This window comes from Leucoraja erinacea, chromosome 2, assembly GCF_028641065.1.
Source record: "Leucoraja erinacea ecotype New England chromosome 2, Leri_hhj_1, whole genome shotgun sequence".
NCBI classification, from domain to species: domain Eukaryota; kingdom Metazoa; phylum Chordata; class Chondrichthyes; order Rajiformes; family Rajidae; genus Leucoraja; species Leucoraja erinaceus.
Genome location: NC_073378.1, coordinates 123,961,520 through 123,987,773, shown reverse-complemented (window position 1 = coordinate 123,987,773; position 26,254 = coordinate 123,961,520). Strand labels below are relative to the sequence as shown.

At 44.5% G+C, this 26,254-nt stretch overlaps 1 protein-coding gene across 1 annotated transcript in view; it reads right to left on the bottom strand.

Moving 5' to 3' along the window:
- Positions 1-26,254, bottom strand: part of svila (supervillin a) — a 350,280-nt gene that overhangs the window by 72,259 nt on the left and 251,767 nt on the right. Inside the window, exons 20-26 of the mRNA XM_055665020.1 lie at positions 18,959-19,036; positions 17,819-17,887; positions 11,824-11,971; positions 9,608-9,700; positions 8,331-8,417; positions 5,371-5,554; positions 4,271-4,443 (exon numbers count right to left, since the gene is read on the bottom strand). Of these exons, the coding sequence (XP_055520995.1) occupies positions 4,271-4,443; positions 5,371-5,554; positions 8,331-8,417; positions 9,608-9,700; positions 11,824-11,971; positions 17,819-17,887; positions 18,959-19,036 (832 nt within the window). The remainder of the gene's footprint in view (positions 1-4,270; positions 4,444-5,370; positions 5,555-8,330; positions 8,418-9,607; positions 9,701-11,823; positions 11,972-17,818; positions 17,888-18,958; positions 19,037-26,254) is intronic.

Below are 26,254 nucleotides of genomic sequence, written 5' to 3'. Positions count from 1 at the left end.
TTGGGGAAGTCCAGGACAAGGGGTCACAGCTTAAGGATAAGGGGGAAATCCTTTAGAACCGAGATGAGGATAACTTTTTTCACACAGAGAGTGATGAATCTCTGGAACTCTCTGCCACAGAGGGTAGTTGAGGCCAGTTCATTGGCTATATTTAAGAGGGAGTTAGATGTGGCCCTTGTGGCCAAGGGGATCAGAGGGTATGGAGAGAAGGCAGGTACGGGATACTGAGTTGGATGATCAGCCATGATCATATTGATGGCGGTGCAGGCTCGAAGGGCCGAATGGCCTACTCCTGCACCTAATTTCTATGTTTCTATGTTTCTAGATGCAGGAGGAGGCCATTCGGCCTTTCGTGCCAGCACCGCCATTCATTGTGATCATGGCTGATCATCCCCCATCAATAACCCGTGCCTGCCTTCTCTCCATATCCCTTGATTCCACTAGCCCCTAGAGCTCTATCTAACTCTCTCTTAAATCCACCCAGTGACTTGGCCTCCACTGCCCTCTGTGGCAGGGAATTCCACAAATTCACAACTCTCTGGGTGAAAAAGTTTTTTCTCACCTCAGTCTTAAATGACCTCCCCTTTATTCTAAGACTGTGGCCCTTGGTTCTGGACTCGCCCAACATTGGGAACATTTTTCCTGCATCTAGCTTGTCCAGTCCTTTTATAAGTTTCTATAAGATGCCCCTTCATCCTCTAAACTCCAGTGAATACAAGCCTAGTCTTTTCAATCTTTCCTCATATGAAAGTCCCGCCATCCCAGGGATCAATCTCGTGAACCTACCCTGCACTGCCTCAATCACAAGGAAGTCCTTCCTCAAATTAGGAGACCAAAACTGTACACAATACTCCAGACGTGGTCTTGCCAGAGCCCTGTACAATTGCAGAAGAACCTCTTTACTCCTACACTGAAATCCTCTTGTTATGAAGGTCAACATTCCATTAGCTTTCTTCACTGCCTGCTGTACCTGCACGCCAACTTTCATTTGGAATATAGAGCAATGTGCTGGTCAGTTAATGCAGAGCAGGTTCCTTCTAACAGACTTGAAATTATTGAATGGATCATCCATTTCAGTTACTTTTTTGATGAGGAAATAAACGTTGACCAGGAGAGGGGCACATTGGTCTGATCACTTCAGTTCACACCCTGACTTCTGATGCTGTTTGTGTGGAATTTGCATGCTCTCCAAGTGATTGCGTGGGTTTCTTCCGGGCACTCCGATTTCCACACACACGCTGAAGATGGATGGACACAAAAAGCTGGAGGAACTCAGCTGGGTCAGACAGCGTCTCTGGAGAGAAGGAAGAGATGACGTTCCGGGCCGAGACGCTTCTTCGGACTGAGAGTCCGGGGAAAGGGAAAATTGACGATGATGAAGAGAGATTTAGAACAAATGGATGAAATTAGTTACGATAGTGGTGTTTAAAGGGATTTTAGATAGGCACATGGATGTGGAGTTTGGCTTGGTGTTATGCTCGTCACGGACATTGTGCTGTGCTTTTCTCTGCAGAGTTTATTCGAGGACTTTGCCCAATCTCCTCTCCTTGAACATCTCTCTCTCTGGGGCTGTAGATGGAAGGGGCAATGCCAGAAACAAGAGGTTACCTTTTTACGCTGCACCCACCCTGTGTGACTTTATCAACGACTGTGGGAATAACAGAGTCAGGCGTTTCATGGGGTTATGGGGAGAAGGCAGGAGAATGGGATTAAGAGATAGATCGGCCATGATTGCATGGCGGAGTAGACCTGATGGGCCGAATGGCCTAATTCTGCTCCTATGGCTTATAGAATCATTGAGTCATAGAGTGATACAGTGTGGAAACATGTCCTTCGGCCCAACTCGCCCGCACCGGCCAACAATATCCCAGCTACCCTAGTCCCACTTGCCTGCGCTTGGTCCATAACTCTCCAAACCTGTCCTATCCATGTACCTGTCCAACTGTGTCTTAAACGATGGGATAGTCCCAGCCTCAACTACCTCCTCGAGCAGCTTGTTCCATACAACCACTGTGTGAAAAAGTTACCCCTCGGATTCCTATTAAATCTTTCCCCCTTCACCTTGAACCTATGTCCTCTGGTCCTCGATTCCCCTACTCTGGGTAAAAGACTCGGTGCATTTACCCGATCTATTTCTCTCATGATTTTGTATACCTCAATAAGATCACCCCTCATCCTCCTACACTCCATGGAATAGAGACCCAGCCTAAACATCTCCCTATAGCTCACACCCTCTAATCCTGGCAACATCCTCGTAAATCTTTTCTGAACCCTTTCATGCTTGACAACATCTTTCCAATAACAAGGTGCCCAGAACTGACGACAATATTCTCAATGCAGTCTAAATGAACCTTATGAAAGATATGCAAAAGAGTAAAGGCGATAACGGAAACAGGCCACTGTCAGCTGTGGGCTCGGTGAGAATGAGTGCAGACAGTGAGACTCACCAGACAAACTTGAAGCTGGTACGACTTGGGTGGGGTTGGAGAGAGAGGGAACGCAAGGGTTACTTGAAGTCAGAGAAATCAATATTGTGAATACACTGAAGATGGGCGGACCTCTTGTGGATCAGCAACTGTTAATTGCCCCTTGTGAATAGATGAGTGTGGTGGTAATGATAGAGTCTGGGGGTTGATGACAACGTGGGTAGAATAGAATGGGATTAGTGTAAATAGGTGTTGGATGGTGGATCAAGGGACAGTTCTAGGCCATACAAATCCATGACTCTAGAACTCTGGGGAGAAATCCCCCACTCATGTTAGGAATCTGGGGCCTGGGACGGTGCGAGTGATGGCGTCAGGAGAGTACCAGGCAGCATTAGTGGAGAGGTCGGGTGCGGCTTATGATGGCACCGACCGACGGGCGTGGGAGTGAGGACGCCGCTGCTGGGGGAAGGAATAAAGGAAGACTTGGCGTGGGGGGGGGGTTGGACCGCCGCGAGGGAGGGGAAGGACGATGGAGGACCAGGCGCGGGGGGACGGCCGTGAGAGAGGCAGGGAAAGAACAATGGTAGACCAGGCGCAGGATACTTTGTAACTTTGTAAGCGCCCTTGACGTGGCAACTATTTGCATACCTTGGGCACGCAAGTAAAGCATTTCACTGTGACTGTCACTTGTGACAATAAAGTATCCAATCTTTCACCTTGGGAATTTGTACCTGGACCAGATTGGAGCTCAGATTAACATCTCCAATGAGAAACACTATTTCATTCCTTCAGTGCTGCATTGCAGTGATTGGTACCAAAAAAAATAATATTTTGGGTAGGAGAAAGGTTGTGGAGCCCACACAGATACTTGTCTGTAAAGATCCTTGCAAAATAATCTTATGATATTGTGGCGTCTATTGTTTCCACAGAAGAAAATTCGCATCAATCCAGAATTATAACGAGGCAAAAACTGCTCCAGTTCTTTGTTTTCTGTTGTAAATCAATTTAAACTTCATCTCCTCTTTCTCCATCCCTTCCCCACCCAAGTCGTTGTTCTAGCTTCAAAGTCATCTTGTTTAGTCTCATTGTCTGTAACTCGTTTTCACCCAGCACACAGCTAACAATGGCCTGTTGCCGTTTTCATCGTTACTGTTTTGCATACCTTTCATTCATTTGTTCTACATCTCTTTGCCTTTTCCCTGACTCTCAGTCTGAAGAAGAGTCTCGACCCGAAACGTCACCTATTCCTTTCTCCAGAGATGCTGTCTGACACACTGAGTCACGCCAGCTTTGGGGGTCTATCTTTGGTTTAATCCGGCATCTGCTGTTCCTTCCTAGAAACGTGCAGTGGTGGGCTGGATTTTGAACAATAATGGGGCGGAGTGCAGGAAAATTCTGGAGCGTTTATTAACATGGCCAAAACAACAACCTTTCCTCCAAAGTCACCAACACAAAGCTGCTAATCATTGATTTCAAGATTTTGGGGAGGGGGGTGGGGGGTAACAGTGATCGATCATGACAACGACTGCTGTCTGTGTGGAGTTTGTATGTTCTCCCCGTGACCCGCGTGGGTGTTCTCCGAGATCTTCGGTTTCCTCCCACACTCCAAAGACGCACAGGTTTGTAGGCTTATTGTCAGATTCAGATTCAGATTCAATTTTAATTGTCATTGTCAGTGTACAGTACAGAGACAACGAAATGCATTATTGTCTTGGTATTAATGTAAATTGTCCCTAGTGTGTGTTAGTGTGCGGGGATCGCCGGTCGGCACAGACTCGGTGGGCCGAAGGGCCTGTTTCCGCGCGGTAACTAAACTGAAATTAAAGTCTCTACATCACACTTACTTTTTTCTACTCTCATTCTCTTCGATTCCATAAATGCAATGTTCAACCGTTGCTCTGTATATTCTTGCCGAATGTCATCTCTGGCAGCAAGCATTTTCAGTGGATTGCGGGAAGACTGCACTTTGCGTGTGGGTTTCATGGCCCTCTTGTGTTCTGCCACTGCTGACGTCAGCCTAGGAGAGATAAACAGTCTGAACGCGTGCCTTCCTTACTTGCCTGCTTCCGTTTTCCGCCCATCAGCCACCAATGCCCTCGTCCCTCTCAACATTTCTACGCACTTTAGGGCCATGCTGGATGTCACGTTAGAGATGGCCACAATGCAAGCAAATCCAAAAGTGTCACACCCAATACTTTCTGGCCCAAAAATTGTCCTTTCTTCCAACTTTCAAGCCCGGATATTAAAAAAAAGTTGCCATAATACAAATAATCAAGCAATTCTTCTGATGAGCCGTAGGGCTGCACAGCACTGTAAAGGGGTCCTTCGGCCCATTTGTCCATTCCAACGTCTGTGCCCATCTACATGAAACCCATTTGCTTACGTTAGCTATAGCAACATTAGCAATGCCAATTACAATTTAATATGTTTAATTGTCCATAAACCTCTCGCATCCACCCGATGAATGCTTTGCAAGTGTTCATTCTTTAGTCAGTGGGCGGTGAATCTGTGGAATTCTTTGCCACGGAAGGCTGTGGAGGCCAAGTCAGTGGATGTTTTTCAGGCAGACATAGGCAGATTCTTGATTAGTATGGGTGTCAGGAGTTATGGGGAGATGGCAGGAGAATGGGGTTAGGAAGGTGGAGATAGATTAGCCATGATTGAATGGCGGAGTAGACTTGATGGGCCAAATGGCCTAATTCTTCTCCTATCCCTTATGACCTTATGAACTTTAGATGGCAGGAGAATGGTGTTTGGAGGGAGAGATAGATTAGCCATGATTGAATGGCGGAGTAGACTTGATGAGCTGAATGGCCTAATTCTGCTTCTATCACTTACGAACTGCCTTTTCAATACCCAAAGGTGAGAAATTGTTAATATTAAAGCCGCTGAGTAACACAATTGCCTATAAAAGCAGAAGGCATTTGTTCAATCAGTATCATACTTTGGTAGGTCTGGATCAAAGATGGCATCAAGATCCTCTTCGTCAATCTCCACAGCTCCTGGCTGAATGACAAGGGTGTTTGCGTGCCTGTAGAAGCTGGCAAAGGTTTCCTCATCGTCGGGTCTCATCACTTCCTTCACTGACTGCCCGGTTACAGTTATGACAGCATCCTGATGGCCCGGCACTGCAGAACAAACAAATAACTTTGTTAACAGCAGAGCACCAAATGTGGACCATGTGCCTTTTGATATGCAGGAAGGAACTGCAGATGCTGGTTTGAACCAAAGATAGACACAAAAAGCTGGAGTAACTCAGCTGGGCAGGCAGCATCTCTGGAGAGAGGGAATGGATGACGTTTCGGGTCAAGACCCTTCTTCAGACTGAGGATCTCAGTTGGAGAAAGGGTCTCGGCCCGAAACGTCACCCATTACTTTGCTCCAGAGATGCTGCCTGCCCAGCTGAGTTACTGCAGCTTTGTGTCTGTGGGTCTTTTGATCACTCATCTGATTCAACGCACAGCTTCGCAGAAAACAATGAAACCCATCTATAAAGATGTCTTGATATCAGTACACAATTTCCAGTTTTGTAGATGGATAGAAAATTAGTACCCGACTTCTGGAAAAAATAGAGGACTTTATCTGCATATTTGCTTTGGCCTACAAAGCTAATTAAAATATTTGGTTTTCAATAACTATACCTTTGAATTATCACATAGGTTTAGCCAAAATAGTTGCTCCTATTTAAAAATGTTTAAGATGAACTTCGAAAATCAGCTTTAATCAGGTTTACAAACCCTATATATGAACAAGAATTGTTTTCACGAAAACGTATAGAATTTTTATAATTACGAGTAAAACACAAAATACTCATGCTCTGACTCAAGCACTCAATCAAGAAAACCAATCCAAAAGCCAAAGTACTATTTAAATTGTGCATGGAGAAACTGCAGATGCTGGTTTAAACCAAAGATAGACACAAAATGCTGGAGTAACTCAGCTGGACGGGCAGCATCTCTGGAGAGAAGGAATGGGTGACGTTTTGGGTCGAGACCTTTCGTCAGACTGATGTCAGGGAAGAGGGAGATACATAGAAAAGGAAGTGTAAGGTGTGAAAACAGGTCAAAGGGAATGGAGATCAAGGTAAATGTAGAATGGATCATTGTTAGTTGGGAGAAGGTAACAACAAAGTCAACAGAGATAAAATGTAGTTGGAGACAGTAAGACTGGTCGGACAACTGGGAAAGCGGAGGGATGGGGAGAGACGGAAAACAAGGGTTACTTGAAGTTAGAGAAATCAATATTCATCAATTGGGTGTAAGCTGCCCAAGCAAAATCTGAGGTGCTGTTCCTCCAATTTGTGCTGGGGCTCACTCTGACAGTGGAGGAGGCCCAAGACAGAAAAGTCAGTGTGGGAATGGGAGGGGGCGTTAAATTGTTTGGCAACCTGGAGATCACATAGGTTCAGGCGGACTGAGCAGAGGTGTTCAGCGAATTGATCGCCAAGCCTGCGCTTGGTCTCGCCGATATACATATGCGCACGTCGTCTTTTCAGGTGAGGCAGAGATTCACTTGCACTTCCTCCAACCTCCTCTACTGTATCTGTTGTTCCAGATGTGGACTCCCATATATCGGCGAGACCAAGCATCCCAGAAACAACCCTCCTCAATACCTGCTCACACAACCTATAATGCCAGTATAAAGGAAACTTCAAACGATTAATGCACTCTAACAAATGCTAAACACTTGCATCCTATCTTACACTTATCCCAAGCCATCATGTAAAGAAGTTGTACAAAACACAAAAGCTATATATTACTAAAACTCTCATCTTGTCTGTGTGTGCGTGTCCATCATGCCCTGAATTACGCCAAAACGGTACACGATAGTGCTCCAATTTTAGGACCACCTTACTCACCATTGTCCTTGGTGTGGTGTATCAAGTGTCGTTCAGAATTATGTCATATTTTACAAGTTATTGACATTTTTCAACATTACAAAATCCAGTTTGAGAAAAATCACAGTGGCAGCTAGCAGCTATGACGTCACAATGTGATCTCATTCACATAAAATGCCCTTGAGCAGTGCTCCACCCGACAATGACATCACAATGGGATCTCATTTACATAAACTGCCCACGAGCAGTGTTCCAGCCCACAATGACATCGCAATGGGATCAGCAGCTTTCACCTCAAGGGGGCTAGGGAGGGGTAAAGGTGAGATTTGAAAAAAAATCTGTTTTAATCAAATTCTTTGGGGGGAGGTTTCATTTACAAAAATAAAGTGCGGTTTTCATGGGGGGGGGGGAGCAATAAGGGAGAGGTTTCATTTACAAAAAAATTCCAGAATTTTCCTCGTGGGGGGGGGGGATGGGGGGGGGGGGGGTGTGAGCGGCAATGCCACCCTTGTCTCCCCCCCCCCCCACGTGGGGACGATTGATTGGCTCCAGGCAGCGCCAACTGAAGGTAGGGGGAAGGAGAGGGAGGGAGAAGTGAGGGAGGGAGTGGGGAAGGGGTGGAGGAGAAATGTTATTTAAACATTGTGTTCAGTGGGGAAGTGAGATAGGGGAGAGGCAAGGACTGTGGGAGCAGGGAGATAGATTTAGAGGAGGGGGTAGGGAGGGGAGAGGGGTTATGGATGGAGGGAGTGACTGAGGGTAGGGGAAAGGAGAGGGAGGGAGCGGATGAGGGTAGGAGGAGAGTGGAAAGAGGTAGGGTGAAGAGGAGGGAGAGGGTGAAGAGGAGGGGAGGGAGCGCTGGGGGATGAGGGGAAACGAGCCGTGCCTGCGCAGTTGAGGGCTATGGGTGAGTGGTGGAATATTGCGTTGGGGGAACAGGTTGCGTTGGGGGAACGGGCGAGTAGTGGAATATTGCCTCAGGGGAACGGGGCCCAACGGGTCCCAATGGGTCTGGTACATCATAAAAAGACTCAACAGGTTACAAAAAGAGACAAACCCCTACTTACGTCGGTTCTGCAGTTTACCAAGGAATGACTCCAGTTGATCCAGCTTTCTGTCACTTTCCAACTGCAAATCGGGTCTGACCTCAATTTCTAGACATGGAATGAAAGGACATCAAATTTTGCAGGTTATTGTAGAAAAAATGAAGCAGCATGATTCTCAGTTCCTTTTATGTCAGAGACACTGTCAAAGTCCTGAGAGATGCATGGTCTAGATTTTGCAGTAATAGGACATCAAACGCGACTATTTTGCCAAACCAGCACAAGGTGAAGAATCTTTGTGCACGCATATTTGAATTTATGGCAGTAATTACATAATTGCAGACGCATGCCTACATAATTGCTTTGCTATCCCCAGTCTTCCTCAAAGCAGTGACGGAAAATCTCCACAACTAATGTGAATTTCCGGTGTGTCCTATCCAATTCCTTTATACAATACCCTGAACCTTCTGTGTTAGTCATGCAACATTTAATTGAGCTTTAAAAATATATATATATAAAGTATAAAAAGCCACACTTATTGCTTAACTACTTTTCAAATCAAGGGATTTTCAGATGGATATGTTTAATTTTAAGACGTTTGATATTCCAGGTTCTGCTTTAAATGATTGTTTGCATAAACTTATTTTAAAATTGTCGAGGCGTCAGATATTAAAAACCATGCATTTCACTTTGATTCGCAGTCTGTGAAACCTCTTTAATTACTCAGGCAGTTCGAGGAGATACTCTAGATACATATTGGAGATTTTCTTCAAACTCAGCAGCAAACTCTAAATGTTTTGATTCCGACTACAATTTCTGGGTCATTCATTCCACCACAGTAACATCCCACTGGAGGCAACTGAACAGGAGGGCGGCACGGAGGTGCAGCGGTATAGTTGCTGCTTTACAGCGCTTGCAGCGCCGGAGACCCGGGTTCGATCCTGACTACGGGTGCTGTCTGTATGGAGTTTGTACGTTCTCCCTGTGACCGCGTGGGTTTTCTGCGAGATCTTCAGTTTCCTCCCACACTCCAAAGACGTACAGGTTTGTAGGTTAATTGACTTAGTGTAAATGTAAACTCTCCCTAGTGTGTGTAGCGTAGTGTTAATGTGCAGGGATCGCTGGTCGGTGGGCCGAAGGGCCTGTTTCCGCACTGTACCTCTAAAAAAAAGACAGAAGACGCTGGAACCTTAGAGCAAAACGCTAAGAGCTGGAGGAGTGGAGGAGCTCGGCAGGTCAGGCAGCATCTGGGGAGGGAATAATTTCATGGAAACGTTACCCCTTTAAAGACGACCTCTCACCTTCTTGTGGCTTGGAAATGACCGGGGCACTGTTCTTCATCTTGTGTGAGACAGGCGATGAGAGAGGACTCATGAATGTGGGTGATGCCAGGCCTAGAGGGGAAATACCACAAATTTGAAGGTTCAATAACAAGACCCTGCTCACTTCAGATCAATACATCTGATCACATAAATCAGAAACATTTTTGGATTAGCAGGTAAGCATAATTTATCAAGTTGGCAAATGCAGAAAAAAGTACTGAGAAACTGAACCTGTTTAACCGGGTGATGCCAGCAATGTCTGCCTCGTCAACAGTCTGTCTGTCCTTTCCTTCTTTGTGTTTAATAGTATGTGTTAAACATATGTTTTTAGTGTTCTTTAGCTTGTTTTATGTGGAGGGTGGTGGGGGGGGAGGGTAGTTGTGGGAAATATTTTCTATTCTCTTACCTCGACGGAGGCGCGATTTTATTCCGTATCGTATCTCTGTCCGCACAGCAGCCTATCATCAAGGTGTTGGGGGTCTTTGCAGGAGACCGATTTTGAGAGCTCCACCGTGGGGAGCCTATGCGATTTTAACATGGCGGAGCCCGCGATCCCTTTGCCAGGGGTCGACCTCGGAGCTCCAACCGTGGGTGCTTGTGGACTTAACATCATGGAGCCTGCAGTCACTGGTCAGAGACTGACTTCGGGAACTCCAAGTCATGGGAGTTTCGACTGCCCCGACTCGGGTGTTTCGATCGCCCCAACGCGGGAGTTTCGATCGCGCCGACGTGGGGGCTTCGACCGCCGACTGCGGGAGCTTCGATCACCTCGACAGATGGTTCGACTGCTCCGACCGTGGGAGAATAAAGAGGAAGAAGATTGGACTTTTTTGGCCTTCCACCACAGTGAGGAATGTGGGGAATCAGCTGTGGTGGATGTTTATGTTAACTTTTATGTAGTTGTGTGTCTTTTTGCTTTTTTTCCCCCGTATGGCAATTTGCATATCACTGTACCTTAATTGGTACATGTGACAATAAAAGACCTGTGAAACCTTTGAAAATCAACAAATAACTTTGTATCTGAATTCGTGATGCACCGTGGTCGGCGTCACGGAGACGTCCGGAGAGGACCCGGTAGCGATAGTGGGATAGGTCGGCGTGGCGGTCAATGATGGCGCTGACTGATGGACGAGGACGGACACGTGGAAGTGAGGACGCTGCTGTCAAGGGAAGGGATAAAGGAGGACCCAGCATGGGGGGACCTCTGTGAGGGAGGGGGGAGAACAATGGACAATAGAGGACCAGACGTGGGGGGAACACCATGCGAGTGGAGAGGGGGGAGGGGCGAGGGAGAGAACAAAGGGGGAGCTGGCACAGATACTGTGTGCACCGTGTAACTGTCAGCACCCTTTATGTGGCGACTATTTGCATTCCTTGGGTACGCGAGCAAAGAGCTTCACTGTGACTTGCCACATGTAACAAAAAGTATTCAATTCAGCACCTTTTTGGTGTTTATCAAAGGCAGCAAAAGCCTTTAATATTTTAGCATTCACACTATATCTGGGAGCCATATTAAGCAAGTGCTTTGAAGAATTTTGACTGGTATTGCACTTTGAGATTAAAAAACAGTTCTCATTGCAATCAGCACATGAATCAACAATCAAAACACTTTTTATTTTCATGGAACAAAATACCTTGCGATATCCCAAGTGGATCTTATGTCTGGATAAGATACAACAATATCTGTGTCAAGTATTTACAATAAAGATCTGAATGGTGCCCCGACACCACACAACTAAGGAGCAAATTGAAAATTGTTCACTAATTTATTTGTTTAGTTTCACGTCACGAGTACCGGGGTGCCTTGAAATTCTTGTGTTGCTTGCTAACCAGTCAGCGGAAAGACTACACATGATTACAATCGAGTCGCCCATTGTGCACAGATACATGATAAAGGGAATAACATTTAGTGCGAGATAAAGTCCAGTAAAGTTCGATTTAAGATAGTCCGAGGGTCTCCAGTGAGGTAGGTAGTAGCTCTTTGGGTGATGATAGGATTATTCAGATCTTTTGGGGTTAGGAGGGAGAGAGAGATCAGCCATGAGTAGAGTAGACTTGATGGGCCGAATGGCCTAATTCTGCTCCTATTCCTTACGACCTTTATCAATATTATAGAGGTGGTGATTTAGAAATATTTTAGGTCATTAGCTTTGGATGTCTGGAGACTTTGCAAAGAATGGTGGGAAGTGACTGACCTTTCTTTACCATCCTTCCAGCCACAGTAAACTGCGTGGAATCATTGCATGTTCCTCTGCCCCGGATCTTCCAGGCTTCCTCCCGCGCCGTAATGAGTTGCTTCCTTTCTTCTATTGTCATTTGTGCTTCCACTTCACCCGTCACCCTCTGGTTTAATCAGAAAACGATGCATTTAAAAGGAGAGACGTACGCGTTGGGGTGATGTTTGCAAAGCCATAATTAAAATTTGCAGATGGCAAATATATTTGCAAGCAATAATTAGGTAGTTATAGAAATGTTACACATGACCTTTACATATCATACGTGAACTTTAAACACATTTCTGAAAATAGATTAAGCAGAGTTAATAGTTTAATACTTTGCTGTGTTGCCCATTCCCCCCCGCCCCTCCCGTTTATTACAATGTCAAAAGTACGCAATTAGTTTGTTGACGTTTTTGGAACAGCGGAAGACGTGACATAAATTGACCCTAGAATTCACAGAATGAGTGAAAATTAAGGGCTTGTCCCACTTTCATGACCTAATTCACGACTTCTGCCGAGTTTGCCCTTGACTCATACTCGCAGCATGGTCGTCACCAGGTCGTAGGTAGGTCGTGATGCTAGTCGTAGGTACTCGTGGCATCAAGTAGGTCGGGGCGTTTTTACTAGCCTGATGAAAAAGTCCACGAGTAAAAAAAGGTCGTGAATTAGTTCGTGAAAGTGGGGCAGGCCCTTTAGTTTAGTTTATTGTCACGTGTACCGAGGTACGGTGAAAAGCTTTGTGGCGCGCTAACCAGTCGGCAGAAAGACTATACATGATTACAATCAACCCATTTACAGTGTGCAATTCAGAAGGAATGTTGCTGTAGGAGTAGAGATTTACGAGTGTGGGGCTATTGTGATGTGTGTTTATAGGTCTGCTCCTGTGGCCTGGGTTGGACGCCATCTTGGAATCAGAACCTTCCGGATGCATTCAATAAAAAAAACTTGTGAGCATCAGTTCTTCAGGATAAATTCTGAATCCTGACCATAAACAAAGCAGGCGGGTGCTTCACGAACCATTACATTGACAAATCTTAACATATACATCACTAACCAAGTTGAAATTGTCCAACACTGTTCAGCTTTGAGAAAGAGCAGAAATGAGTAGCTAAATCAACCTAATTTTAAGTGCAAACTGAAATAAACAGCTCACACGCATTAAAGTCGGACCAGTTCAGCCATCCGAATAAAGGCGATGCAAATGCCATTTTATTTTATACAGGATAATGACGGAAAGAGAATGCACGCCATCCTGCTTGCCTTGTAGCTTTAACACGGTGCTGATTACTGAAATGCCTTGCAAGCACAGAGATGCGATCAGGAGCATTAATAAGCTGGGTGTCCACTTTAACAAGCACACCAATGCCTTGATAATGATGCAGCAAATATTTTAGTCACATTACATCATGCAGAACCAGCCCCTTTTGGGAACTGCAGTGGGCTTCTGCACCAAAATCAGAACAAAAATGTGATACTGTTCAAAATGTTCAGAAACGCCAAAGTTCACCACATTTCATTGAATGTTTCTTTAAATGTTTAATTTTCGTCTGCTGGAGTTCTACTCGTTCTTCCTCGTCCTGTAAAATCCTGGCCAAAAGCAGGTCACAAATTTTACAAATCACAAGCGACTCAAACTAAACATGTGGAGAGACTAGGGGGCACATTTAGGACGTAACATGCAGCTGCAACAATATACCTCCTTAGATGTGGGGCAGCTTTTTAACTGAACAGTCAGAATGGACCAAAAATTCACAAAAAGCTGGAATAACTCAGCGGGTCAGACACCAACTCTGGAAGAAGGAATAGGTGACGTTTCCGATTCCTTTTCTCCAGTGATGCTGTCTGACCCGCTGAGTTACTCCAGCTTTTTGTGTCTACCTTCAGTCAGAATGGACCATTGCTGGACATCTCTTGAAGACACAAGAAACTGCAGATGCTGGAATCTGGAGCAAAAAAAAACCTGACTATTGGGAGGAACTGTGTCAGGCGGCATCCGAGGAAGGAAATGCACCGTAGAGAGCATGCTGACCGGTTGCATCGTGGCTTGATTCGGCAACTTGAGCGCACAGGAGCGGAAAAGACTACACCAAGTTGTAAACACTGTCCAATCCATCATCGGCTCTGACCTAGCTACCATCGAGGGGATCTATCCCAGCCGCTGCCTCAAAAAGGCTGGCAGCATCATCAAGGACCCACACCATCCTGGCCACACACTCATCTCCCCACTACCCTCAGGTAGAAGGTACAGGAGCCTGAAGATTGCAACGTCCAGGTTCAGGAATACCTACTTCCCCACAGCCATCAGTCTATTAAACTCAACTCATACAAAACTCTGAACATTAATCGCTCAAAAGGTTAATCTCAAAGTGATTTAAAATGCATTTTGTATTTAATGGCATTGTCTTTAAGGGCATAGTTTAAGGCAGAGATAGATAGATTCTTGATTAGTACAGGTGTCAGAGGTTATGGGGAAAAAGCAGGAGAATGGGGTTAGGAGGGAGAGATAGATCAGCCATGATCGAATGGCGGAGTAGACTTGATGGGCCAAATGGCCTAATTCTTGGGACGAGTGTGCATGTTCATCATCGTCTGCAAACATTGGCCAAGGTATTTCATCTCTAAATTTATTGTACTTGGGATATTTGGGAAGGCGTAGTGTTAGAGTCACTGCCTTGCAGCGCCAGAGACATGGGTTCGATCCAGACTACGGTGCTTTCTGTATGGAGTTTGTACGTTCTCCCCGTGGGTTTTCTCCGAGATCTTCGGTTTCCTCCCACACTCCAAAGACGTACAAGTTTGTCGGCAATTTGGCTAGGTATAAATGTAACATTTGTGTGTGTGGGATGGTGTTAATGTGCGGGGATCGCTGGTCCGTGAACTCAGTGGGCCGAAAGACCTGTTTCCACACTGCATCTCTAAACTAAACTTCTGCACATCGAACACAAAGCAAGACAGATTAAATTATCGGATTTCATAATTGAATATGGCCAAATCCAATTTTGGTTCTTTTCCTGAAATTCACTTTATAGAGACATGCTTGCAAAGATGAATAAAAGCAGATCTATCACATTCAGCCACACCAGAGTAATATTCCGTAGAGTATTAAATGCAATGCAATCTCCAGCTTCCTTTAAAACAGTATTCCACCTAAAAAACTACGCAATGGAAACATAACGCTGATCGGATCACTTTTAATGTCTTCATCTAACCAGGAAACGTAATAGTGTAACACTTCTTATTTTACTATAGTAATTTCATCATCTAAATCAAAGTGAAAAAATCTTTGGTGCAGGAAGGAACTGCAGATGCTGGTTTAAACTGAAGATAGACACAAAAAGCTGGAGTAACACAGCGGGTCAGGCAGCATCTCTGGAGAAAAGGAATAGGTGACGTTTTGGGTCATGTCCGAAGAAGGGTCTCGACCCGAAACGTCACCTATCCCTTTCCCCAGAGATGCTGCCTGACCCGCTGAGTTATGCCTGCTTTTTTGTGTCCATCTTCAGTACAAAAATCTTGTTAAAAAATTGGTAATGCACCAAAGAGGTACACTGCAGGACAATGATACAGCATTGATCTTGGTGATTTCTAGCACAAATCCCATTGTAAATGATGTTCTGGATTAGAATGGCAAATCTAAAAGTGCACTGAAAAAGACTTCTTCAATCTGCAAGGTAGACACAAAATGCTGGGGAAACTCAATGGGTGAGGCAGCATTTATGGAGTGAAGTAATAGGTGACGTTTCCGGTCTAGACCCTTCTTGATACTGATGTCAAGGGGGGGGGGGGGGGGGGAATAGAAAGGAAGAGGCGGAGACAGGAGAGCTGGGAAGAGGAGGGGAAGGAGGGAGAAAGCAATGGCTATCTAAAATGAGAGATAATTTTAGACAGTCCTCTCTTCAATCTGCAATGTTAACTCTCTTCTCACACATGCTGGCTGCCCTGCCGAGAACTTATTGCGTATTATCCAGTGTCATAATTCAATTCTATTGGAGTTCATTCTTTGCAATATATGACAGAGTAAATGCAACTTGCATGCATTCCCTCCACACACACACATTTCTATGTTTCTAACTGAAGATGGTGGTTTAAATCGAAGGTAGACACAAAAAGCTGGAGTAACTCAGCGGGACAGGCTGCTTCTCTGGAGGGAAGGAATGGGCGACGTTTCGGGTCGAGACCCTTCTTCAGACCTGCCCACTGCCTCACCCGCTGAGTTTCTCCAGCATTTTTGTCCACCTTCGATTTTTCCAAAATCTGCAATTCTTTCTTAAACAATTCAGACACACAAGTACAACATCCCAATTTAAAAGGCATTTGGACAGGTACAAGGTTGAGAGGGATCTGGGCCAAATGCGGGTAACTAGGACGAGCTTAGATTGGACACTTTGATCTGCAAGAACGGTTTGCTGGATGATTCTATAAATGTAATTACTGCTACAAAACACTGGGACTTTTTGTAACATGTTCCCAAAACATACCTCACACTTCTCTGAATTAAACTCCATCAGCCACTCATTAGCCCACTTGCTCAACTGATCAAGAGCGTGCTGTAATTTTGGATAACCATCTTCACTATCTACAATACCACCCACTTTGGTGTCATCTGCAAACTTACTGATCATGTCTTGTACATTCCCATTCAAATTATTGATATAGACTACAAACAGCAATGGACCTGCACTGATCCCCGAGGCAACTCCTCATCTTAATCATTAATAATGGTTTTAAACCTTGCTTTCAATCCTCATCACCATCTCATCACTGTAATCATTTTGGTCTTGCCATTTATTGCCTGCTTCGTGTCAGATGATTTTCACTCCCACTTCAAATCGGCAAGATTTTATTGCTGCACATTGAAGCACAACTACTTGGAAGTTTTAACCACAGTGTTACGTTATAGATATAATGTTTAGTTTAGAGATACAGTTCCCTTCGACCCACCGAGTCTGCACCGACCAGCGATCCCCGCGCACACACTGGGGACAATTTACATTTATACCAAGCCAATTAACCTACAAACCTGTACGTCTTTGGAGTGTGGGAGGAAACCGAAGATCTCGGAGAAACCCGCGCAGGTTACTGTAAGCGCTGTAATAGCCTTGTCCCATGGTACGAGTTCATTCCAAGAGCTCTCCCGAGTTTAAAAAAAAACAAACTCTTGGTAAGCACGGAGAATGAACGTAGTGGGTACGTTAGAGCTCGGGGACGTCTCTTAGCGGCTTGTAACGCTAACGGCAGGTACTCGGGAAGACTCGCTAACGGCAGGTAAGCACGGGAAGACTCAACGTGATGAAAAATGATGAATTTCTCAACATGATGAAAAATGTCCACGAGAGCCCCGAGTACCGACGAGTGACCATTAACGTAAATCTCCGAGTTCGAATCAGGGCAAACTCGGGAGAACTGTTGGAATGAACTCGTACCGTGGGACAGGGGTTTAATGCAGCAATTCTACCGCTGCTCTGCTGTGCCGCCCTTAGTATACAATTCAGTTTTGTGTTTGTTCTTTTTCTTCTCTTTACTTGTATTTCTGTTTCTAGTGGTTTAGGGCAGGGAATATTTGTGAATAAATTAAGCAGTCATTTGTAAAGTGGAATAATTCATGGAGTGGTTTGATGCTTCTACAGGTAGGCTGCACGTTTAAATTCAGTGAAACTAGAATATTAGTGGGATATCTGCAGCTACCTATCATTGACAAGGGTTGGCAATTGCAGCACTTTCAGATGTAATAATATAAATACTATAAAGGAAGATCGAATAGTAATTACAGGAATGTACAAGTAAGATTTACTTAATCCTAAACAACTTGCACAGAGGTAGGTATTAAGTGTTTATAGTTTGGTGCAGAGATCTTATTGCAGTCGGTATGTTTAGTATTGGTTACCAGCATTGTTCCATGCAAACAATTAAAACACAAAACTCGGAAAATCCCTCAGGATGTGTTTCATCTAAGAGGAGTCTATTCCTTCACCTTCCATCTCCAGGGATGGCGTTCGTCATGTAGCTGAGGGCTTGCTTCTGTGGAACTACCAGAAATGACCTTCAAAGAAACAAAAAAACGAAAGGAAAGAGAAAAAAAAAAAGCAGTGGTTGTGCGGCAAAATGGTTGCAGAAAAAAGAGATATGCAACACAAACCCGACATTGCTTACACTTAACAATTTTCCTCACTTCCAAAAAAAAAAACTTTCCCGCCCCCCCCCAAGTTTTAAATTCAGCGATTTAAAAAGGCTTCAGTTTTGACTTTAAAAAACTAACACACACGTGTGAAGTTGAATTTCTATACACCAAATTTACGGCCAATTTTGATTAACAACATAGTGAACTAAGATTTTTTTTTAAAAAGAGGAGTAAGTGGTTCCCTCTGCCTTCAGTGACCAGAGTCAGATTCAGGATGCTGAAGTAACGCAGACTCAACTCATCTGAAAGGTACTACCTTAGACGAATAGACTCTGATCAAAGGACTGTCGACATACTCCAGAAAACACGGGTACACATTTCCAATTGACAGAAAGCTAATGTTTAAATTGTTTTCCAAATAGCTCAGTGGATTTCGTTTGCTGGATGTAAATTTTGTGGCACTCTAAAGGGCTTGTCCCACTTTCACGACCTCTGCCGAGTTTGCCCTTGACTCATACTCGCAGCATGGTCGTCACGAGGTCGTAGGATATCGTAGGTAGGTCGTAGCAGGTCGTGATTCTAGTCGTAGGTACTCGTGGCATCAAGTAGGTCGGGGCATTTTTCTAGCTTGATGAGAAATGTCCACGAGTAAAAAAGGTCGTGAATTAGGTCGTGAAAGTGGGACAGGCCCTTTACAGTTCAAAATAATGTGGCATGGGTACATTTGTTGCAACTTAACAGCAGCTTTTCGGTATTGTACAAAGCAGTAAATAATCTCGTCCATTAGCAATTACTGAACAGTGTACTAATAGAAAACAAAAAATCGAACTACATAATCCAATTTGACAATTAGTTCAAAAGCCGAAGAATAATTTGATAGCTGAATTAGACGAAGCCTGCAAACAGTCGGTCAAAATGGATGTAGCAATACGGAAGTACTTTTGTAGCGGAGTGCATCTTAACTCATGCAAAGGGCAGAAACCCATTGCTCACCTGTTTACTATGTACAATGTACTGACAGTTATGGACAGCAGAGAGAACAGGAGAATAAGTAGAAGAATAAACAGGTTCCTACAGACATGAGCAGATACAGAGTAAGGGAAATAAGAGAGAAAAGAAACTTAGTGGAGATGAAAACCCTGAAGGCACCAACAGTCAACATTGAATAAACATTGGAATGAAGTACATCATTTCCAATTAAAACATTGAATTCTGCAGTCAAACAACCACAACAATAACCTCTTAATAAATTGTTAATATTAACAAAGTATTTAAGTAAGCAACCACACTTTTTAAATCGCACTAAATACACTACCAAATAACTTACTCAACATAAGTAGGAAGGAACTGCAGACGCTGGTTTAAACCAAAGTTAGACACAAAACGCTGGAGGAATTCAGTGGGTCAGGCAGCATCTCTGGAGAGAAGGAATGGGCGACGTTTCTGAAGAAAGGTCTCGACCTGAAAGGTCACCCATTCCTTCTCTCCAGTGATGCTGCCTGACCCACTGAATTCCTCCAGCGTTTTGTGTCTAACTTTGGTTTAAACCAGCGTCTGCAGTTCCTTCCTACTTATGTTGAGTAAGTTATTTGGTAGTGTATTTAGTGCGATTTAAAAAGTGTGGTTGCTTACTTAGTCAACATCTTTACTGCTAACTGACGGAGGAGGAGAAAACATTGTGACTGATCGTTGTACTGAAGAATTTTTGCCTTTTAAACAAATTCCCCTTTGGTTGAAGCAAAGCAATTTGTAAATGGAATGTGACTTGAAGAATGACAGCACATACATCAGCAAAATATTATTTGGAAGAATTATACTTTAAAAAAAACACATTAAAAAAAATACAAGCTGTTATTCTATTACTGAAGATTTGAACCTGACATTTTCACCAAATTGTTTTATAACCATACCGTTTTTTGTGCAAATTTCACCCTCCATTGCAAAGAGCAGCAAATGATGGTGAAAGTGCAGAAAAATTACTGCTGAATATAACACAAAGACTCGAAATAATCCTGAGGAAATAGATTTTGGTCACTGCCAATGTGAAGCAACATTGTTTTTTGTTTGCACATCGTGGCAACTTTAATTTCACAATTCTATTTACATATTCTCGACAATAGGGTTTGTGGGTGGAGCCGATCAGATATTTATTGTCTGCAAAGGCAATAGGCAATGGGCTGATATGGAAAACCCTCAACGCACAAGCAAGTCCTTTTGTACTTGTTTTCAAAATGAGTTGCTGCCTTACAGCACTTACAGCGCCAGAGACCAGGGTTTGATCCCGACTACAGGCGCTGTCTGGACGGAGTTTGTACGTTCTCCTCGTGACCGCGTGGGTTTTCTCTGAGATCTTTGGTTTCCTCCCACACTCCAAAGACGTACAGGTTTGTTTGTAGGTTCATTGGCTTGGTATAATTGTAACTTGCCCCAAGTGTGCGTGTGTGTGTGCGCGCGCAGGATAGTGTTAATGTTTGAGGATCGCAGGTCGATGCGGACTCGGTGGGACGAAGGGCCTGTTTCCGCGCTGTATCTCTAAACTAAACTAAATAAAACAATTGGAATTTTATTGCTTCCACTATCAAACAAATCTTCCAGGGGAACGTTTTGCAAATTGTAAATAAACATGCCAACTCTCACACAATAGTTGAAAGAAAAACGGACCGACATTTCACGTGTCTTTTACAGCTTCCAACATATTAAATAGTACATGCAAATGCCATGCAAAAAACATTAGGCTGGGGCTTTTCTGCGGGGTTTTGCGAATCATTCAATTTACTGCTGAATTTACTTTTCACTGCTTGGTACCTACAATTTTCTAGTTTGCCTTATTTGACAGCTGACAAAATTGACTTAAAATAATATGAGTTTAGGCTGGTGTAAATTAACGCTGCTAGATAAAACTAGTCCACGATTCACAATGTTAAAACCCACACTCCCAACGAAATCTTGCGTGTGATGCTATTAATGGGGGAAATTTAGTCAATCTAAATCTGTCTAATTGCCCTGGTGCTTATAGTTAGGTAGAGAGTCAAAGCGTCTGAACAAAGAACAAAGCCTTAACAACAAGAGGATTTCAGTATAGGAGTAGAGAGGTTCTTCTGCAGTTGTATAGGGCTCTGGTAAGACCACATCTGGAGTAATGTGTACAGTTTGGGTCTCCTAATTTGAGGAAGGACATCCTTATGATTGAGGCAGTGCAGCGTAGGTTCACAAGATTGATCCCTGCGATAGCGGGACTGTCATATGAGGAAAGATTGAAAAGACCAGGCTTGTATTCGCTGGAGTTTAGAAGGATGAGGGGGCATCTTATAGAAACATATACAATTATAAAAGGACTGGACAAGCTAGATGCAGGAAAAATGTTCTCAATGTTGGGCGAGTCCGGAAACAGGGGCCACAGTCATAGAATAAAGGGGAGGCCATTTAAGACTTTTTCACCCAGTGAGTTGTGAATTTGTGGAATTCCCTGCCACAGAGGGCAGTGGAGGCCAAATCACTGGATGGGTTTAAGAGATAGTTAGATAGAGCTCTAGGGGCTAGTGGAATCAAGGGATATGGGGAGAAGGCAGGCACGGGTTATTGATTGGGGACGATCAGCCATGATCACAATGAATGGCTCGAAGGGCCTCTTCCTGCACCTATTTTCTATGTTTCTATGAGTAATAGAGTGGAAATCCTGAGGCCATAGTGATATGGCCAATCTGGACAATGAGAAGCAACCAATATCAGGAAAACGTTTGCCAAAGTTCTGCCTGCTCTTCCCCTGGAACAAATGGTCGCCAAAACCACAATGCCATATTCCTGAATTTGAGAAAAAAAAGGTCCTGCATTTCCCATGGTTATACATCCATAGGAAATATTGTGTGGCACGGTGGCACAGCGGTAGAGTTGCTGCCTTACAGCGCCAGAGACCCGGTTCGATCCTGACTACGGGTGCTGTCTGTATGGAGTTTGAACGTTCTCCCCGTGACCTGCGTGGGTTTTTCTGGGATCTCCGGTTTCCTCCCACACTCCAACCACCTACGGGTTTGGAGGTTAATTGGCTTGATATGAATGTAAATTGTCCCCAGTGTGTATAGGATGGCATTAGTGTGCGGGGATCGCTGGTCGGTGCGGACTCGGTGGGTCGAAGGGCCTGTTTCCACGCCACATCTCTACACTAAAAACTAAATTAAATCGGTAGTTCAATAACAGTACATGTATCGGGGTGGGAGATTGCAGCCAGGGCCAGATTTAGATGAAGAGAGGCCCTAAGCTGTTCCACTTGTGAGGCCCCCTCCGTGTTGGTTTTCAGCGCTGGTGGCGAGGCAGCGACCGGGCAGCCATGGCGGCCAAATCTCCCACACTTCAAAGTGCTGGAGAAAGTGCCCAGCGCCGACCAGTTGCCGTTGCAGTGCGCATGCGCAGGGCGGCCGATGATGCACTGGCCGTGGTTGTGCGCATGGACAGGGGGAGGACATGCAGGCCGCAGCAATGCGAATGTGCAAGGCGGCCTGCCGTGTCGGCGGATGAGGAGCGAGCGGAGAGCGGAGACCCGGCGATCCGGACACGGATAGCTGGGGCAGATGGAGAGAGAGAGATACAGAGGGGGGCCCGCCCAGAGTTGAATGGTAGGTGTCCTGCCTTGGCCGGAGGCCCCCTAGATTTCGAGGCACTAAGCTTCAGCCTATGAAGCCTAGTGGTAAATTCGACTCTGCGAGGCCCCCCCGAGACCTCGAGGCCCTAAGCTTAAACTTGTCTAGCTTATAGGTAGATCCGGCCCTGATTGCAACCTTCACGTGATCCACCCTGTCTCGACGAATGTAATCAACCTGGCGTGCACAATCAAATAAGATCAAATAGAACAAGTCGGCCTACAACTTTAGGCTGTGCACGCCATTCGCAAGAAGAAGAAGTACAAGTATTGTAACAGCTTTAACAAGCAGTATTAAGATTATTCTCTTAATTAAGAGGGAAATGAGCAGGGATAAAATTATTAAATGCATACTTGGTTTGGACAACAACTATTGGAAGATCTGTCACTTGAATTTGTTGCAGCAATAAAGATTTTCTGATCATTAAAGATTTGTGTTACTGCAATCTTCACATGGATACATCTGTGCACCTAGTGGATGAACCTTCAGTAATAGGGTGCACATTTCATTTACTTTATTATTTAGATAAAGTCCTACTGGGCAGCACGGTGGCACAGCAGTAGAGTTGCTGCCTTACAGGGCCAGAGGCCCAGGTTCAATCCTGACTACGGGTGCTTGTTTGTACGGAGTTTGTACGATCTCCCCGTGACCTGCCTGGGTTTTCCCCCGGCAGGTCCAGTTTCCACCCACACTCCAAAGGCATACAGGTTTGTAGGTTAATTGGCTTTGGTAAAATTGTACATTGTCCCTTGTGTGTGCAGGATAGTGTTAGTGGGCGGGGATCATTGGTCAGAGCGGACTTGGTGGGCCGAAGGACCTGTATCCACACAGTTTCTCAAAACTAAACTAATGTCAATTATTATGAAAGAAACTATTAAACTAAATATAAATACCTTTCATCATGTAATTAATTGTTCACTTTGTGTTCAACATGACCAAATCAAGTCAGGCAAACAGATGTCACTATAATTTTACACCCACAACCAGTACTGTTTGCCAAGCTTAATAAAGGATTCTGTGGGCCATCTTGAAAAATTCCTCTTTAATGAGAGGGATAGATCGGGTAGATGCGCAGAATCTCTTGCCCAGAGTAGGGGAATCGAGGACCAGGGGACATAGGTTCAAGGTGAAGGGGAAAAGATTTACTAGGAATTAGTGGAAAAAGTTACCCCTCAGATTCAATAGACAATAGGTGCATGGGTAGGCCATTTGGCCCTTCGAGCCAGCACCGCCATTCAATGTGATCATGGCTGATCCTGGCCAAATGGCCTACTCCTGCACCTATTGTCTATTGAATCTGAGGGGTAACTTTTTCCACACAGAGGGTGGTGGGTGTATGGAACAAGCTGAGGCAGGGACTATCCCAACGTTTAAGAAACAGTTAGTCAGGTACATGGGTAGGACAAGTTTGGAGGGATATGGACCAAGCGCAGGCAGGTGGGACTAGTGTAGCTGGGGCATTGTTGGCCGGTGTGGGCGAGTTGGGCCAAAGGACCTGTTTCCACACTCTATAATCAACACACTATATTAAAATGAAGAAACCAGCAACAGGTTAAAAATGTTTAGAACCAGCTCCCACCTCGATCATAAATCAACTGGATTATTTCCAGAAAGACATATAAAATCTAGCAGGTGAAGCAACACAATGAGAAGACAAAAGCAGAAGCAAACAACATTCACAGACCCAACCAGAATGAGATGAAATTAGTGGGATTATCACAGAAATGAGTGGCTAACATTTTAAATCACACAGGGCAATTCTAATGACACGGGAATTTTAAAATGGGCTTTCAATCCAGGGAATGCTTCCAATAAATATGAATTTGCAAGTATAAATCATGAAATATAAAAATGAATTCCTCCTCAATTCACTTCTGACACCTGAACAGGGGAGCAGTGAAGTCAGCTTAATTAAGGTTTCAAGTGAATACTCTGAAATAATTTTCTGTAAGTACAGGTTATAATTAAACTGAAGGTCCATTAAATAATTAGAGTTCAAGCTCCGACCCTCGCTCATGCCAAAAGTGGATTCTGAGCCATTCATCTGATATTTATCATCTGAGCCAAATCTTGCCTTGATTATTAAAAGGCTTTCAATCATTATTTCCATTTCTGTGCCGCCACAAGGCCGCTTCATTCCATCTCCATATCTCAGGCAACTGAATCATCCGACCACGACCAGAGAGCAGTGCTGAACTACTATCTACCTCTTTTGTGACCCTTGGACTATCCTTGATCTGACTTTGCTGGCTTTACCCTGAACTGTACACTGCAAGGGCCAGGAAGCGAGCGGGTAAGACCACCCCTGACCCCTCTCACCCTGGCCACAAACCCTTTGAATCACTTCCCTCTGGAAGGCGACTCCGGACTGTCAAAGCCGCCACAGTCAGACATAAAAACAGCTTTTTTCCACAAGCTATAGCTCTACTCAACAGCTAAATGTCTCTAGCCTCCTTTTGCTCTGGTATTTTATTTTACTCTTCACATGTGTAAATTATCATGTTTTATTTTTAATTGTCTACTGTATGTCGCGTTGTTACTTGCGAGCAAAGCACCAACGCAAATTCCTTGTATGTATACATACTTGTCTAGTAAAATGTATTCAATTCCACTCACTAAACATTATTCCGTATTCCGTATACACTATAAATGGCTCGATTGTAATCGTGTACTGTCTTTTTCTGCTGACTGGATAGTATGCAACAAAAGCTTTCACTGTTCCTCGGTACACGTGACAATAAATAATACTGAACCGTCAAGGGACTAGGCCTTGCCTGTGCTGCTGTAATGGTTCTGTGTCCTTCAGCTAAACGAAATGGTTCAAATTTAAGTTGACAGTAACCTCCCTTTCCACTCACCAAAACCTCTGCTGCCGTGTCCCAACTTGCACCAAGTCACGTTCAGCCTTGGACCTGGGCTTGCAGGTTTCCCGTTAAGCAAAGCCTCTTCCTTCTGTGGTTTAATTTCTTTCCTTTCATTTCCATCAGATTTACATCCCAAAAAGCTGGCCAGTATTACTCCACTCCAGGCTGATGTTGGTCATTCTTGGTTACAGCAGCTCAATGAGTTCTGGAATTTCTTCCCTAAACCTCTGGAGGAACCACCTGGCTCTTTGTCTGATCTTTCAGTCACTTGGATCAGTGTCTCCACGTTTAGTTTAGTTGAGAGATACAGCGTGGAAACAGGCCCTTCGGCACCATGCTGACCAGCGATCCCCTGCACATTAACACCACCCCACACCCACTAGGGAGAATTTTTACATTTACACCAAGCCAATGAACCTACAAACCTCTATGTCTTTGGAGCGTGGGAGGAAACCGAGAAAAACCACGCAAATCATGTGGAGCGTACAAACCCTGTACAGACAGCACCCGCGGTCAGGATCAAACCCAGGTCTCTGGTGCTGGAAGGCAGTAGCTCTACTGCTGCGCCACCGTGCCGCCCACTGCATGCAATACCACCGTCAAATTATTTCAATACCCTATGATAAAGCTTGGGAGGCTTATTATTGTAAAACCTCCATGGAAATACAAGCTACATTTGGTGGTCTAACCCAAAGCCTGTGCCACATTTAGGAGACAGGCCTGTTTTAAGCTCAGTCTCAGAAATCCAGGGGTGCTCATTTGATTCTCCATCAGTTTCAATGGAATGTGCT